Below are 18,780 nucleotides of genomic sequence, written 5' to 3'. Positions count from 1 at the left end.
GAAACTTAGTGAATATTATATACCGCGACTAATAATCATGCATTTGGGAATAAAACATCACACAATTTAAATACTTTCAGAAATGTAGATATTTCTATCAAGGATATGCCACAAACGAACATGAAGCTGTAAATAGCACTAAAATTAAGGCAGTGAAAATATAAAAGTCAAAATACATCAATGCCCTCCAAAATTAGGATACATAGATTCTTGTACACACTAAATTGGTGATTGCCAGCGTTCCTGTAAAAGCAATATGGCGTTCGCTAACTTCAGCTTTACTGTCTGGGAGAGAGAAAATTTGTATGCATACAAAATCGTGCCTTTTGAATCTAGTGAACTTTGATTAATTTTATATTAAAAAAAAGAAAAAATAGAGCTCAAACTATAGTCTTATCTATATATTTATGTGTGAGAAGTAAAAAAAATGTCAGTATAGTCAGGTAGTCTTAGCCAATCAGCTGCAGCCACCAACATATAAACAAGTATTCGTGGAGGGTTACGGGGAACTAAATGCTATATGCCACAGGCCCTTTAGTTCCATTCAATAATAAAACTATTTAATGCATTTGGTCATTTGAAAACAGAAGGAACATATTATGCTTATGTATATTAAACATCGTGCTGTATAGATTGTGTCAATTTTTTTTAAAGAACTGGAGACACGTTCACTAATAGGTAATATGGCTAATTTATAAATCATACCCTATTGTGATATCAATATAAAATATATTCAATATTGAATACAAATATTATTTAGTGGAAGGTTATACTTTAATATTCCACAGATGGAAAAAAAAAAGTTAAAATATCCCATCATATGCCACTAAGACGCTTATCACTGCCTCCCAACCACCTCCACTGTCGGTTTGTTCATCCCGGCGAATTCGGGCTTAGGGACTGTTGGGAATTTTGACAGTTAAAATGTTACGGTAAGACAGCAGAATGAAATAGTGTTGCTCATAATGGGAATATCTTTGTTACTGTAATAATGTGATTCATTACTTTTAAGTGAGCATAAGTAGTTAATAAGTCTAGAAGAATAGAACACTGTCATTCTAAGTTGTATATGATAGACGTGGTAGAGAATCAAAGAGATGCAAACAAATATTCTCCTAGGTGAAATAAGCCCACTAAATCCATATTTAGAATAGGTATTGAATTGCTTAGGACGCATACTATTATTAATGTGAATATTATGACAAATAGTAAGATGTGCATTGTCAAACCCATACATCCATTTTGTAGGCCAGCATTATCATCATATGTTAACAATCTTTATAGGTTTGTTTGGGTTTAATAATCATCACTGCAGCCATATATTTATTTTGTTTTGTTAACATTGTAATTCACTTGGTTAACTCTCCTCGTGTTTCCGACAACATCACATAAATAGACAGCTCGCACACACTGGCATGCCAGTCCATATAATGTCACAAATAAAATGAAGAAAAGCCTGTTGTATCGCCAGAATTGAGGGCCATATGCAGCTAGTTGTAAGTTGAGATATACTGATTATCACTGCAGATAATAGTAAATTGATAATTGATCATACAATAAATAGCTGAATTGCACATGTTGGTAAGAAAGTGACATGCATGTGTGTCAGTAATCAAATATTTGGCAAATATATCATTTATCATTGTAGGAGACCTCTTCAAGAGATTGAAGACCTTGTTTAAATGCTGCATTGTTTTTAGCACTGACAACTCTATCTGGGAAAAAGTTTGTGGTCAGTACACCTAGGCTAATATCTTTGCCTACATTCTATTGGGGAAGAGGGGAATGTCTGTTGAGGAAGGACGGGAGAGGACAGAAGACGGGTGAATGGAGAATGGTTGTATATGGAGGATGTTGTGATGCATGAGGTGGAATGGACAGGGGGATGGGGGGTGAGGTAGTGTGTGTGAGCAAAATTTTGACACAGCCCGATTTCTCCCCGTCCTCTCCTTTATATGGGGGGACGGAGAGGGGGGTCGCCGATTTAATGAAGCGGCCTTGCTGTGGATGTGCTGTGTCTTGCGACACTGCTTCTGACCCAGGGCAGTGGACAGGGTGCAGGGATGGCCCGTCATCTAGGAGGTGCTAAGATGGGAGGGAGGGTGGAGGGGTGTGGAGTGTATTCAGGGATGGAATGGGTGGGAATGATTTTATGCCTTTTCCTTTTTGGCTACCTCCCTAGTAAGGGGGAAAAAGCCTTGGTATATGTATGTACATTCTATGGAAGAATGAGGTTTGGCTATTTTGTAACTGTGTCCTCTTATGGCAATATCTGTGAAGATGTTGAATAAGTTTGATACAGAAATGGCACAGGCATTAATAAAAAAAAAAAAATCTTTTGTTATTATCTGAAGCAAAGATGTGAATAGGTGTTTTTTGCTTATTTCAGTGTGGTGAATTCAAAATTGTAAACAGCTGCTGTATCACTTCTAGTTTTTGTGCTTTTACATATCCCATTTTAATTATATTGCATATCACATCAAAATATAATGTTTGTCATTTCTTACAATGTCATAATACAGAAAAAACAGTATAGGTACAGAACACTGATGGAACTGAATTATTTGGATAATACAATATACATAAATCACAATTGATTTTTTTTTTTTTTCCTTTCCTGAAGGGGAAAATATCAGGAAAGGGGAATGGAGAGAGATGAGCTCTGCCAGTGTCATGACCACAAAATGACAATTTGAGACCCTCATAAGCCAAGGACTCATATTTTTATTTATTTTTTATATTTATTTTTTTATTTTATTTATTTAGGAGAGGAACAGAGGGAGTAATTGGTGAGGAACAGTGTGGGTTTAGGACAGGTAGGGATTGTGTAGATCAGATTTTTGTGGTGAGACATATATGTGAGAAAGCTATAGGAAGGGATGAGGATGTATTTAGGTTTTTATGGATCTGGAAAGGGCTTACAACAGGGTGGAGGGGAGGGGGTGCTGAGGATGTGTGGGATAGGAGGAGGGCTGTTGGGAGCAGTCGAGAGTTTTTATGGGAGTGGTAGAGCTTGTGTTAGGATTAGAAATGGAGAGAGTGAATGGTTTGAGGTAAAGGTGGGACTTTGTCAGGGATGTTATGTCGCTCTGGCTGTTCAATCTTTACATGGATGGGGTGGTGCAAGAGGTGAATGCAAGGGTGGTGGGTCAGGGGTTGGAGAAGTGGGAGGTGAGCCAGTTGTTGTTTGCTGACAACACTGCGCTTGTGGCAGGATTGGAGGAGGGATTGAGGAAGTTGGTGACAGTTTGGGAAGGTGTGTGAAGGAAGGAAGCTGAAGATAGATGTGGGTAGGAGTAAGGTGATGAGATGTACAAGGGGAGAGAGTGACAGCAGGCTGGAAGTGAGCATTAAGGGTGAAAGACTGGAGGAAGTGGATAATTTTAGATACTTGGGTGCGAATGTGGCAGGAAAGGGAGGAGTGGGGGTGGAGGTAGAATGTAGATTGAGAGAAGTGAGTAAATGCCTTGGTGGATTGAAAAGTGTAATGAGAAATAGACATCTGGGAATGGATGCTAAGAGTAGGTTATATGAAGGAGTGATTGTGTCAACAACAATATACGGGGCACAAACATGGAAGAGAGGAGGAGTTTGAATGTGTTTGAGATGAAGTGTGAGAAGTATGATAGGGGTTACTAGGCTGGATAGAGTGAGAGGTGAGGAGGAGAACAGGGGTGGAAAGGGAACTGGGAGATAGGGTTGATGAAAGAGTATTGGGATGGTTTGGACACATGGAAAGAATGAGTGAAGAAAGATTAATAAAAGAGGTGTAGAAGGCAGAGGTGGAAGGAGTGAATATGAGGGAGAGTCCTAGGATGAGATGAATGGATGGGGTGAAAGGGGCATTACAAAAGAGGAATGTCTGTAGAGGAAGGATGGGAGATGACAGAAGATAGGGTGTGAATGGAGAGGGGCTCTGTATAGATGATGCTGTGATGCATGAGGGGGAGTGGGTGGGGGATGGCGGGTGAGAAAGTTTGTATGAGAAAAAAATTTGATGCAGCCCGAAAGGATTTCTCCCCCTGTTCTCCTTTTCTGCATGGGGGGACGGAGAGGGGGTCACCGAATTTATGAAGTGGCCTAGCTGTGGATGTGCTGTGTCTTGCAACACTGCTTCTGACCCAGGGCAGTGGACAGGATGCAGGGATGACCCGTCATCCAGGAGGTGGAATCCAGGTGGAATATATAGGAAATGGAATGGGTGAGAGTGGTTTCTATGCCTTTTTCTTTTTGGCTACCCCCCGTGTAGGGGGGGAAACCTTTGGTATATGTATGTATTTTATTTATTTTGTTTTTTTTTCATACCCTAACCAGCCCTAACCTAATCAAACATAAGGTATATGTCACCTAGTAGGGTGATTGGGCTTTTTTACATGTTCACCCATGGCATCATCACGCAACCCAAACACAGCCCTACATTTACCCCAGCTCATTCAACCTTTCTGTTCCCTCTTTCTATTCCTAGCTGTTAGTATGCTGTAGTACCTATGTAAAAACTTTATTGCCTTCAACAAACATTCCCCTGTTCTTTATTTGCAACACACTAGGATCTCCTTGGAATTGCTTCCAAATTGTTTGTGCTGTGCATGTAGTGTTTACATTTATTTGTAATATTAGGACTTCCTATGGATAATCAAATAATTTTGATATTGATTTTATTTTTCTCTATTCTTCCCAGGTTTGCAGCTTTGGTGGTGTGCGTGCAGGCAGCACTAGCAGTGAACACACTTGTGCTGGTGGACAACCTAGCTACAAGGGAAACTCACTCCATATTTCTTAAGTCTCTTCAAGGTACTGTAATTTATGACAGTAGTTATTGTGATTGTGGTTGTCATTTCAGACTAGTATTTATCTCTTTCTCTCTTCAAGTTATTATTGGAGATGTCTTGGACATAAATGGAAATCTAGGGGATGAATATTTAATTCAGCAGTAGTTTTGTGTATTATTTTTGTACCGTATATTATTGGACACTTTTTTTTTCCATAGAGAGAGGTCATGAAGTGACGGTGAAGGCAGCAGATGATCCCTCCTTACAGCTCTCCCGCTATGGGGAATTCCTCTTCAATAATCTCGTCATTCTAGCCCCAGCAGTTGATGAGTTTGGTGGAGCCCTGAGTGTACAGGTATGAGTAGAAAAGCAGTTTTAGCATTGAGTGGACTACTTTACCAGCATATTTTGTACACTTCATTTGCATGCTGTAGGTCCAACGTGTGAAGAATGAGAGGCTTCAATTGGAGAGTTTCAAAAATGTTTACCTCTTTATTTATGCAAGGGTTGCATTTTTTGGGGGCTGCATAATCGAAGAAAAGGTTACATTTTGTGTTATTGAAACCCCTATTTAAGAGAGAAAAGGTTTTAGCCATGCATGTATCAGTATCAAGTCTTGTAGGAAAATAAATATATTAAGATCAGTAACAAGTATTAGCATTGGTTGGCTGAAGGAAACAATTGCAGTCAGTCTGGACAGTTGAGAACTACACTTGACTACATTTCCACTGTATGGTTCCCAACTGTCAAGAAAACAAATTTTGCAAGATATACAAAAGTATTGATTATAACATCCCACACCCATTTGTTTTCTCTTTTATCTTAACTCCTTGCCATCCCTGCTCTGCCTCTGTCAGAAGCAGTATACATATATACATAAATATATATATATATATTACATATATATATATATTATATATATATATATTGGTTGTGGCCTCCATTGGGTCTCTCAATGTTGATGGCTTAGAATTAAAGTGCATTGCAGTTGTTGAAATATATATATATATATACCGTAGATTTCCACGTATAAGACGACCCTAAAATCCAAAAATTAACCCCTTAAAATTGGGGATCATCTTATACTACCATTGTAAAGATCAGACCTTGAATTCTATGTGAGATGACTTGGTAGGCTAGCCTGCCGATAACCACCAATACACAGGAAATGATTCACATTATGATAAGAACTGGTAATAAAGGTAATTAAACCATATTTACCTTATATATTATTGGCATATCTTTATAGTAAATGGCAATTGTTAATAAATTCGAGGTATAATTCTAAAAATTATGGTACTTTAAACTACTCTATGGAAACACATTTAACACAGCTGAAAAAAATGTAAACATCGAGCACTGGTCGCGTTCTAGCAACCTTTTTCTTTCGCTAACTTTTCAGTAATTTTTAAGACTGAAAATAACAATTTTGGATTATAGTACATAAAATGTTTATCAATAAAAAAATATATTACAGTAGTTGCATTTAAAACATAGAAAATTTAAAAATTACAAAACTTAATTTCTAATCATCATCCATGATTGATATGGGCAAGCAGCTGATAAACGCGAGATTGTGGTGTACCAACCGTTGTGTGCGGTGGAGTGAGCTACGTCGAACCAGGAACGTAAACAAATAATTTTTGTTAGTTGACGTGTGTTCTCAGAAAATCATGATACATGATTTGCTTTGTTATTTCATTTATTTTGAATTTATAAGGATACAGTAAGTAATTTATCTGGTATAAGGATACAGTTAAGTAATGAGAAAGAAAAGAGAAAAAGCGGAAAAAACAGCTGATAAACGTAATCAAAACAATTCTTTTTGTACGGTAGCAGTTATCTTATACTACCGATATGAGATAAATTCATAAAAATTTGCTCTAATTTTGTACCTCGTCTTATACAAAGGTCGTCTTATACACGGAAATATGCGGTATATATTACATACACATACATACATAGGTACTTGGCCCACTTTTCTCTCAAAAAATTGTGACTACTAATAGAAATATGACTTGCAGGCCATTACAGAATTCGTTGACGGTGGTGGCAATGTGTTGGTGGCAGGGTCTTCTGAAGCAACCGACTTGATTCGGGATTTGGCAACAGAAGTTGGAGTAGAAATGGATGAAGAAGGGGCAGCAGTCATTGATCATTTGCACTACGATGCTGCTGACTCTGGTTTGGTAAGTGCATATATGTTGTTGTTGTTGTCGTTTCCTAGAGTGTTTGGCCAAACAGTCCCATCTCCCAGAGGAATGCCATGGCTGGAATAGGGTTTTCCCACAAATCCTATGTAGAGTGTATATTGTGTAAGGGGGAAAAGGCCTTGGGCATATGTATGCATGTATATTGTGTTGTTGGTGTGCATGATTGTGTACAATACAGTCTTCCATAATGTGTTGTATAGTATTCGGTGAAGTGTTACATCCTGGGCAGTTGTCTGCAATGCTGTCATCCAGCCTCTTCTGGTGGCTTAAAGAGCTGGATGGTGGCCGCATCGCAGTCTGGCCAGGTGGACTCTGTCCTTTTGAGGGAGAGAGGATTCAGAGGGATGGATATCAGGGTGTCTAGTATACAGCCATGTATTGTCTTTCAGTTTGTTGATGGAGCAGTGAGTGATGTGATTGTGCATATGTTTCTGGAGGCTGCTGGTTGTGGAGGAAGAGATGAGAATGTTTGTGGTATAGATATTTGGGTGTTGTTTTGATGTTTCTTGGTGTGTGTGGATGTTCGGCTTATGTAGTGTAGCAAGTGTTGTTTGTGGAGGCTATGGCAAGTGTTTGTATGCCTCTCATGTCAAGGTGATCCTCAAATTTGAGGACTTTTTCTCCATAGTGTAAATGGTCTGTAGGTGTTGTATTTGGGTAGTCTTCAGGGTTTTGTTTTTTATGGTCTGTAGGGTGTTGTGGTTTGTCTTAGTGAGATAAGGGGCCCTTGCAGGGCTTGCACAAATCATCACAGCATATGCATTGTATGCTGTAGTATTTGTTTCTTTTTGTCCAAATGTTGTTCCTGCAATTGATTTAAGTACATTAAGTCTAGGTGTGCATAAATGTTTGAGATGTGTTGTTTGAATGACTTGGATGTATTGTATGTTATGCCAAGAATCTTGGGTGTATGTGAGTGTGGTATGAGAGTATTGTTGATATATATGTGTGGCTTTATTAAATCATCACTTTTAGGCAGTGAGTAAGAACTTGTTGCATTTTCAAGAGACAATAATCCAGCTACGAATGATTTAATGACAGAAAAACTTGATAAAACATTTATAAAGATTTATTAAACTATAAATTTAACAACTTATGGCCTTTCAAAAACACACAACGGAGTTGTAAGTGTAGAGAAGTTACTAATCACAAGTACAGTTAAAATACAAGATAAAAATTATTGAAGCGGATTAAAAACTACTGATGCTAAATTTGCTAAACCGAAATAAAAACACTCCAAAGTTTTAAGATAAAAAGTCCTTTCACCACATGCTCACTGGAGTACAAACAAAAAGGTAATGAGAACACACTTTAAGGGTTACCTTAAACTTATGGAAGGTGACAGCTTCCTCTTCAGGAAAAGAAGTGGAAAAAAGCCTCGACCCTCGTCTGGTCAGCCCTTACATAGTCTGACATGACGACAGGGTTGCCAAAAACCTCTAGGGCATGGACTGGCACCTAATGGCTTTAAATAAAACCCAAAAATTCTCCTAATCCTTACTTACTAATCTTAAACCTATTTAGAACCCATTACAGTACTTCAGGGACTCTCATCTTAACCAAAAAATATCAGACATATAAAACAATAAAAGATACAATGATCCAGCAATTCCCCTTGAATTGCCAGTCGAACCCAGAGTTTTGATTTCTAGACAGGGATACTGTATGTTTGCCTGGACACAACCATAGACAGGAGGCTCATGTAAAAGCAAGTCTCCTTAGATCCACACCATACCTTAACAAATACATGTAACAATTTAAAAATAGAAAAAGTCTACACACTGATTAATACAGCATATTTCCGCACCGCTGAGGGGAATCGGCAAAAGCGTGTGATTTGGCATAGGAAACCCAAGCCTTGGGACGGTCTCGTGGACACCCGCCGGTTAGCCATAAATATGTCAATGCCAATGACCTTTGGTCCTCCAACTTTTGACAGAAAGCAGAACACAGGTTGGATTCATTGAAAATGACATGGAGCATGAGAACAGGAAAAGAAAGGGGGGGGAAATTCTATATGTGTGAATTGGGGAACGTGAAACGTGACAAGGGAAATGTTAACAGTTGAAGGGATGATTTTATGAGTTCGGTAAATTAATATGAATGGATGAGAGGGGATCCTTATAGATGAATCAAATTCCAACGGTTACCTCCTCCAGTAGATCAAATGGAAGGTTGAGTATGTATATGTGTGTGTGTTGTGTATTGGCTACCACTTAAAGATGGAATGGTTTGTTTTTGCAGCACACTCTTGTAGCAGCACCCAGCGACGGTTTGATCGACTCTGTAGTTATGGTTGGACACAAGCAGAGTGCTCCTCTTCTATACAGGGGAACAGGTAATTCTTTTTGTAACATTTGCTCAGCATTATTCTGCCAATTGCATTTGACTTGTAGCAGTGGTGTATTGTGGATTACCAGTGCCTATGGCAAGGGAAGTATTGTGGCCCCCTAACCCAATAAGACTTGCATGAGACCAGTATTGAATTCCTCCCTCCCCAAAGCATATGTAGTGTACATACTAAAACACAGACCCACTTCATACACAACAGAACCCATTTGACGCTTCCATTTCATCACTTTGTGGTTAAGTGTCCATCTGTGTCCCTGTCTACGTGACTTGGGGGACAGGGACCCTCTATCCATGAGTTGCTGAAATGGGAGAGGTTTCAATAAGTATGAAATGTGTTTGAGCTTTGTTGTATGTGCCTTATAAGGACACAATTAAGATGATGCTGGTTGGTTACCACCTGCTTCTTGCCAGGAATAAAATGGTGGTCATGGCTTTACATTTTCATATGTAGTCTTTTATTCTACCACCATGAAATAAATCCACTTGTGTGGTTGAATTAGTGACACTGCATGATATCTGTTCAGTGGAGAAACTGATCCATTTTGATTCTGTGGGCTGGAGGGGCCTACTTTTGTAGTTGTGTAGGTGGCACTGCATGAGGAGATTTGCCTCAGACACCACCTCCCTTCCCAGCTTGTCACCCATCACCCACTGCAAGGTGGCTTGGCATTGATACCTGTTAGAACTCCGGACTTAAGACCACACACCTTTACTGACCTCAAACAATGACTCTCAGGACTCCACTTAACTTCTCAACTCAAGACATTGGCACCTCTTGGTCAGCACATTCCTCCTGCCTGAGATTAAGAAAAAAATAGTAACATGTGTTCCTCTTCACCAACAGGGTTGATAACCGATCCAGATAATCCACTCGTGCTTCCAGTGCTTCGTGCTCCATCAACTGCCTACTGCCATGATCCTACTCAACGTATAACTGAATACCCACATGCCACAGGTATAAACACTCAATGGGAAAATGTGTACAAATGTTTCTTTCATTTCCACTAAGAGTCATGGTGTGCTGTGATTTGGCCATCCCATTTAAAGGGAGGAGAAAGCCATTGTATGTTAACTAAACCCCCTATAAGTCTGCATTCCATAAGTCAGAATTACTCTTAAGTTGGCAAGGCCAAAACAGAGTTACATTTGAAGTGCCACCAAATGATGTTGTGTTTGCGTAGATTTAAGGTCATGATTCACACTAAAGGGTGTTGAATTTATAAACTTGGCATCAACCAAAAGGAATTCAAGGTAATTGGTTTAATACAGTTTATTTTGGCTAGACATAGGATTACCAGAGGTATGACCCATAAGTTAGAAAGTCTCGTAAATCTGCATAGACTGTGCCCCTATTATGCCGACCTATGGGAGGTTTATTGGACATACACACAATCGGTCAATCAATTCTTGCCTCAAATTTCACTAAGTGGAAAACCTACAGCCCCGTATTGGCTAGGAACAGACCTCAAAACCTCCCACAGATCTCTGGGGGGAGAAAAATATTGGACTGGTATCTATTATTTCAATGTGGGACTGTTTCTTTATCAATGGCTCAAAGTGGGAGAGGAGAGCAGTTGTCAGCTCTCTACTTCTGAAAAGTGTAAGAAATACAGTTGAAGTTGATCAAGAGAGTTCTTATGCCCAGTCTAGAGACTGCCAGCAACTTAGGGCTGCACCTCCAGATGGAGGTCAGGGATGTTGGTGGGTTTTGAAAATTGGCAGCTTTGCTGTCCATCTTGCAGGATCATCACATACAGGTATCCATCCTTGGTCGCACATACACAAATGATTTAGATAGGGGTCATAGGGTGCTGACTCATAACAAACTATAGGATTCATTGCAAACGTATTAGAGAAAACACAAACACATGATTTTTGGGATCTCAAGAGGTTTCAACTCAAAAACAAGTTAAAACCACTGCTATATATGAAGTAATGCTTGACATGTAAGTAAAGTCTGCAGTGTTTTTGAAAGGTATGCATATTGATTATTAGGTAGAATTTCTTTGTTTAAGATTAGCAGACTTAAGGTAATTACTCTTCACTTCATTGTTTGACTGGTTTCATGTTTGATTTGCCCACAGGACAGAATATGTTATTGGTGGCAGCTCTTCAGGCTCGCAACAATGCCCGTGTGGTGGTGTCTGGCTCACTGGAGTTCTTCTCTGATGCTTTTATTTTGGCTTCTGTGCAGACTCCCACAGTATGTAGTCAAATTTTGGTTCTTTCTTCTTTTACTCTGGTCCTTTTCCTTTCTTTATGCCTCACTGTCTTCCCCCTTTTCTGTCTCCCACTTCCATCTTTCATGCGATCCATCCACCATCTTAGAGACCTGTGGTACCTTATATATCCTTTTTTTCCCTTGCTGAAGTCTGATTATATTTTGGGAATAATATTGGTATCCCTCAACTTATTTGTAGTTGGAAGTTCAAGGAATAGGAGATAGTTAATCTATGACATTGTGTAATAGATTGAAAACATGCTTATTGAAATTCTTACTTCAAGATTAATAAAACAGGTTTAGAAGTTTTATATAAGGGTCATTTAGATTTATGATGATGAAATCATTGAGGTATTGGACAGTTGTTAAATGGATGATGTGAACATGATTTTACAGGTACATTCATTATATATTTTTAGGGTCAGCAGTTTGATCGTTCAGGTAACGGGGTGGTGGTAGAAGCCCTGAGCCGCTGGGTGTTCCATGAGGAAGGTGTCTTGAGAGTTGTGTCTGTGGAACACTACAGGAAGGGTGAAGATTCCCCTCCACCGTCATATACCATCAAGGAACAAGTGGTAAAACAAAGGACTTCATGTTCAGATGATGTATTGTGCATCTAGTATGAAATAACAAACCCAAGATACTGTCAGGAATTTTTTTTATTTGAATACAGATACATGAGCCAAGTATAATGATGTTGTATTTTCTCCTCTTTCCAGGTGTATAAAATCAAGGTTGAGCGTCTTGTAGATGGACGTTGGCTACCATTCCAGACAGATGACATGCAGATGGAATTTGTACGCATTGATCCATTTGTTAGACTCGGACTTAACCCCGACAACAGTGGTTTATTTTCAGTTGAATTCCAGGTAAGGATTGCAGTGTTCACAAGATTAGATATACTGAAAGTTTTAGTGCCCATTTGCATACTAATGTGCCAATGGAAGGGAAGGTGAAGAATGAGAGGCTTGAAGAGGAATATGTTAAGTATCTGGTTGTTGCCTTGGCAGTTAATAAAGAAATTAATGTTAATGTTGAGGTGGATTGAAAAAATATTGTGAAAAATAAGTATTTAGGGATTAATGCAAAGAAAAGGTATGGAGTAATTGTACTCTTGGTAACGTATGAGAGATAGAAAGGAAGAGACTGAATGTTATTTAGGTGAAGTGTTTCAAAGATGTAGTTGGTGTGTCTATGTAATCTGTCTAAAAATATCTAAAAGCTATCAATATCTTTCGAGGGCTTTTTCCCTCTTACCAGGGAGTTAGCCAAAGTCAAATGGCGTATACCCACTCCCATCCATTTCATTACCACCCATTCCACTCCCATCCACCACCCTTTCCTTCCTCACCACTTAGCATTTTATCTTGAAACAATCACAGAAAACACTCCAACCTTTCTTCTTAAAGATCTGTGGAAGGTTGGGAGGACTTGCTGGCTACCATTTTTTTTTTTTTTTTTTTTTTTTTTTTTTTTTTTTTTTTTTTTTTTTTTTTTTTTTTTTTTTTCTTTCTCTCCCTTGTCAGGGGAAAAAGCCTTTTGTATATGTATGTATACTTTCATGCAAGCTTTGTATTCCAAGAATGACATATGTAATTTGGAATGATATATGTACCAAAATGCCTTTTCCACAATATAAGGGATGTGGCTGAGTCAAAGCATATACCCATTCTACCAGTGAAGTTGAACCAAGGGTATAGTCCATTAAATTCCACACTACAAAGTTCTCTGTGAGGGGCACTGTCCTAGCCTTCCAATAGGAGGGAGTCTGTGACGTTAAACCATATCAACATCAACACCCACTCCACAGTCAATAAAACCCATGTGTTGTCCTTCCATCATGAAGGATTATCCATGTTCACTGCCACACAGCAAAGGCCAAAGGCAGTTCAGGAAGACATAACACTTCCACAATTGTACAGCAGGACCTAACAGAGCTAGTTTGTCCCTCTCTTCATTTTATGCCTCTCAACCCCCATCCACTTGTGGAGTGGACAATGACATCCCCTCAGGCTGTCTCATTGACTTGTCTGTTTATGACCGCTCTCTTCACTCCTATCTTTTGTACTTTCTTTATTGCTCAACAAATATTCCTCTTGCATCAAATATCGTACCCCATCCATCCACCTAATTCTTGGTCTTCCCTTCCAAGTTTACCCCATCCACTTGTTTCCTTGTTCATTCTTTTTGTGTGCCCAAACCATCCCAGCACTCTTTGTTCCACCCAATGTACCAGCTCATTCCACCCCTGCTGTCCACCTCATTTCCACATTTCTCATGCTATCCATCTTTATTACATCTACAGAATTCCATAAAAATTTATCTCAAACATGTTTAGCCTCATCCTTTCTGCCTCCTTCAAATTCCATGTCTTGCTCCATACAGCGTGTGGACATAATCACATTTTCGTACAACCTTCTCTTTGTGATCATACCAGATATCTACATACATACATATACCAAAGGCTTTTTCCCCCTCACAAGGGAGGTAGCCAAAAAAGAAAAGGTATAAAAACCATTCCCACCCATTCCATCCCTAAATACACTCCACTCCCCTCTACCCTTTACCATCCCTCTTATCTTGGCACCTCCTGGATGACAGGTCATCCCTGCATCTTGTCCACTGCCCTGGGTCAGAGGCAGTGTCGCAAGACACAGCACATCCAGCAAGGCTGCTTCATTTAAATCTTCTCATTTTTCCCAGACATTTGGCTTGTCTCCTATTGAGCCATTTAGATCCCTCCAACACCAAAACATTTAACATAACCAAATTGATGCATCTGAATTCTGATTTATATTTCATTTCAGGTCCCTGATGTATATGGAGTTTTCCAGTTTAAAGTGGAATATAATCGCGTTGGCTTCACACGTCTTTCTAGCTTTACTCAAGTAAGTATTCTATTAGGTTCTCACGTAATTAAAAGTATGGAGTTGTATGTTAATTTTGCATATTATACTCTGTTCAGTTTAGGCCCTTGTCCACAAATGCAACAAGTACATCATGGAATAACATCAAATGTGGAAATTTTAGGTTATTGCTTAGGCTGCTGGGGGTTTTAATAGTACACAGCTGTGTTGAATAGGATTTCTCTTTATTTTGGTCTTGCCAGGTTCTCTTCATGATGTGTTGACATTACAAATAGATTGCCCAGAAACCGGTGGGTGCATATTAATTGTGAAATATTTTTCAGGTGTCTGTGCGACCTTTCACCCACACCCAATATGAACGATTTATCGAGTGTGCATACCCATACTATGCCAGTGCCTTCTCGATGATGGCAGGAGTCTTCTTCTTTTCATTAGTTTTTCTTCACCATAAAGATAGTTCTAAAGTTAAGGCAGAGTAATGGCTGTAACATTAAAGATTTCTTTCTTTTTCTTTCTTTTTAAGCATTGCATGGGGTCAACTAGCCCAGAGTAAGAATTGGTCTTTGATTGTAAGTGATGAGACAGTAAAGGTGCATGGAGGTGAAAAGAAACTTGGCTGGGGAGTGGCTTCATTTTACATTTTTTACTTATAACAAAAAGAGCTCTGCATCTTTGTCTCCCCTCCCCCAGTCCCAGTTAAAGGAAATACAATTTGTAAGAAATTAAACACCAAATCCGTCAGAAGTGTCCTGAAAAACTGCTGCATAGTTATGAACATAGAATCATGCTATGGAATACAACTTTGGCATAAACCTTGCTATCAAGTCTTTCTCAAGTTGATATGTTTATCCTCTGCTTTATGCACCCCACTTGAGCATTATATCAGAGATTATGTGGCCATATTTTAAAGGCTTACCAAGTATTATGTAACCATGAAATTTTTGGGTTAAAATCCAGCTTATGCTTTATTTTTTACGTTTTTCTTGTCAAGTCCAGTCAGTCATGCTGTATAACTTAGAACTATCTTTCATAATGGATTTTATGGGGTATATGCCTGGCAATGAATACTAGTTGTATTCTCAAGCAGTGAAACAAAAGTTTCAGTTAAAGATATATGAATATACATACTAATGGCCTTTTCCCCCCATGTATTGGGACTGGCTGAGTCTAAGCATGCCTTAATTTTTTATGGCATGCATGGGAACATGATTATGGCATTCTGTCATAGGAGCCTCCTCAAAAACATGTGGGTATTCTACCAGATGTACAGGAGAGAATGAACAGTAGAATTATAGTAAACATTAAAAAATTCCTCTGCATTCTTGTGAAAGCAGCGTCGTCAAAGAACCTATAGAATTGACTTCACAGCTATACAGCCAGTACTCTAGTACAAGGTTATTTTAGACAGCCAAAGGAAGTGTTCAAATAATTGTTCATATCAATTTTATTGACACAGGTAGCTTCCCCATACTTGGGTATTGGCTACCTACCCAAGCATACCATCAGTACTTGTGGGATCTCAATGGCTCCCCCTAAGGATCAGGGCCATGCAGTATTCTTCTGTGTTTGGGGACAAATCTCTTTTTGTAGAAGAAAGCCGAGCAACTTTTGAACTTTTATTAGCCTATGTCGAGTTTTTTTTTTTTTTTTTTTAAATTCCACCCCTAGCATACACCCTCTTTCTGGTATTCCTGTGATGGGGTAAGATTGCCACTCCCATATTCCCATGTGTGTTGTAGGAGCAAGTTAAATGAGATGGATTGAGGAGGTAAAGGATCACCCTCCCCCCCTTTTCTCTCTCTCTCCCCCCTCTTTCACTCAGAAAGATCTAGGCATACTTCGAGTCCACTAGTCCTTTTACACAGGAAGGCTGAGAAAAAGTTGCAAAGTGTCATGTGCTCAGTTATAACTTTTCTCTGAAATCCAAAAAACAAGAACACTTCATGATCTTGCCAAGTTCCCCCAACCACCCTCAGCACGTGTGTTAACTAGCTCAAATTTTGTACAAAATTGTAACCATGGGTTTTCATTAGAAGTAAATATCTAAGTTATTGATATTGTGGCACACTGAAAGGGTTTTGTGGTGTCAAACATTGTTTTCAGCTGTGCTGCTGTTTTGGTGGTTTTGATCAGTTAAATCTTTACTAAAGGAGTAGCCTGTCCCAAATGAAGTCCTCAGGCTTTTGTCACAATGAAAGCCTTACAGTGTGCCAATATTGAAAATGTAAACAAATTTGTGTACCTTTCTAAGGATTTCAAGAGAAAGTTTTCTTCGTTAACAATAAAGTGTTGGAAGTGTTGCCGTTAGCTTATTAAGATTAATAGTGTTTGAGTATTTGGATGTGATGTTTCAACATTCCTGTTATTTGATAGAAATAAAATTGTAATAAATATAATGAAGTGTTATATCCCTATTTTGTATTTAAAATCTAAGTTATACAAACCAGTTTTGTAGCAGTGTTGTTATGGACTGTAGTTTACTAGTTTTTCTATCCTTGTGGACAATTTGACATGGCTGTCAATCCAGAGATTAACTGGGAAGAACCACAGTGTAACTGAATGCAAGGTCTTCTGTCTCCAAGACTTACAATGTATTAATTACTAGGAGGCATCTCCCATACTGTGATGCAAGGGAGGGCGCTTTGAAGTTGGGAGTGGTTAGGTACAAATGATATTTTGACACAGCCCGAAAGGACTTCTCCCAGTCTTCTCTTTTTTTATGTGCAAATGGATGGAGAGTGGGGGTTGCCTATTAAGTGAAGTATCTAAAACTATCCACTTCCTTCAGTCTCTCTCCCTAATACTCGCTTCCAGTCTGCTGCCACTTTTTCCCCTTGTACATCTCATCACCTTACTTTTACCCACGTTTATCTTTAACTTCCTTCTTTCACACACCTTCCCAGCTGTCACTAACTTCCTCAATCCCTCCTCTGATCCTGCTACAAGCACAGTGTCGTCTGCAAACAACAACTAGCTTATCTCCCACTTTTCTCCATTTTCTTTAACCATCTCCAATCCCTGACCCACTACCCTTGCATTTACCTCTTGCACCACCCCATCCATGTATAAATTGAACAGCCAGGGTGACAACACATCCCTGACAAAGTCCCACCTTTACCTCAAACCACTCTCCATTTTTTGACAGCTCCTAAAAGCTTTCCTCCTATCCCATATATCTGCAATACCTCCCACAGTGCCTTCTTGTCTACCCTGTAATAAGCCTTTTCCAAATCTATAAAAGCCCAAAAAACACTTACCTTTTCCTATAGCTTTCTCACATATCTGTCTTACCACAAAAATCTGATCTACTTAACCCCTACCTGTCCTAAACCCACTGTTCCTCACCAATTACTCCCTCTGTTCCTCTCCTAATCCTCTCAATCAAGATCCTCCCATAAGCCTTCCCAACTACTCCATTAACACTGCTGCATGCCAGACCCCCTGATATCCACCCTTCTGAATCCTCTCTCCCACAAAAGGACAGAGTCCACCTGGCCAGACTGCAGTGCGGCCACCACCCAGCACTTCTAAGCTACCAGAAGAGGCTGGATGACCGCATTGTGAACAGCTGCCCAGGATGTAACACTTCACCCCATACCATACAACACATAATGGAAGACTGCATTATACACAATCATGCACGCAAACAACACAACATACACTCTATAAAGGATTTGTGGGAAAACCCAGTTTTGGCTGTGGCATTCCTTGGGGAGACGGGACTGCTCAGACAGACAGTCTAGGGAATGACAACAACAACAACTACACTTAACAAGCTAATCCCTCTGAAACTACTACACTCACACTTGTCCCCTTTTCCCTTGTATAGTGAAACTATATAGGCACTCCTCTAGTCCTCTGGCACTCTACCCTCTCTTAAACAAACATTAAATAACCTCGCCAATCAGTCCACCATCACTGTACCTCCTTTTTTCAGACATTCTGCACGACATCCATCCAGGCCAGGTGCCTTACCTGCTCTCATCATCTTAACAACTCCCTTCACTTCATCTTTCTTTATTTCTCCTCCAGTTTCCTCACTCATCACTGTCATTTTCTTAGTGCTTCCCAATGCAACTACCTTTCCCTCCCTATCCTCCTTCACATTTAGCAATTCCCTGAAATACTCTGCCCATCTTCCTCTTGCTGCCTTCTCTTCCATTATCATCTTTCCATCTGTACCTTTTACCTTTTCTTCTCTACTTGATTCATTTCCTCTTCCTCTCTTAATCTTTACAAAACATTTTTTTTAATTCTTTCAAAATTTTCTGTCATACTCTTACCCCACTTCACATCTGCTCTCCTCATTGCCTCCTTTATCTTATGCTTTACTTCTCTTTTCTTTGTACGTCATACTA

At 39.3% G+C, this 18,780-nt stretch overlaps 1 protein-coding gene across 1 annotated transcript; it reads left to right on the top strand.

Moving 5' to 3' along the window:
* Positions 1-826: 826 nt before the first annotated feature.
* On the top strand, positions 827-16,818 carry Ost48 (dolichyl-diphosphooligosaccharide--protein glycosyltransferase non-catalytic subunit Ost48). Its single transcript, XM_076193113.1, has 11 exons — positions 827-932; positions 4,679-4,791; positions 4,988-5,124; positions 6,794-6,958; positions 9,227-9,320; positions 10,179-10,289; positions 11,419-11,537; positions 11,975-12,130; positions 12,275-12,424; positions 14,363-14,443; positions 14,746-16,818. The coding sequence occupies exons 1-11, from the start codon at positions 925-927 to the stop codon at positions 14,899-14,901; spliced, it is 1,290 nt and encodes a 429-aa protein (XP_076049228.1). The 5' UTR covers positions 827-924; the 3' UTR covers positions 14,902-16,818.
* The last annotated feature ends 1,962 nt before the right edge of the window (positions 16,819-18,780 follow it).

This window comes from Oratosquilla oratoria, chromosome 11 (assembly GCF_046742065.1).
Source record: "Oratosquilla oratoria isolate Oo_2021 chromosome 11, ASM4674206v1, whole genome shotgun sequence".
NCBI lineage: Eukaryota > Metazoa > Arthropoda > Malacostraca > Stomatopoda > Squillidae > Oratosquilla > Oratosquilla oratoria.
This window is presented reverse-complemented; position numbering and strand designations above follow the sequence as displayed.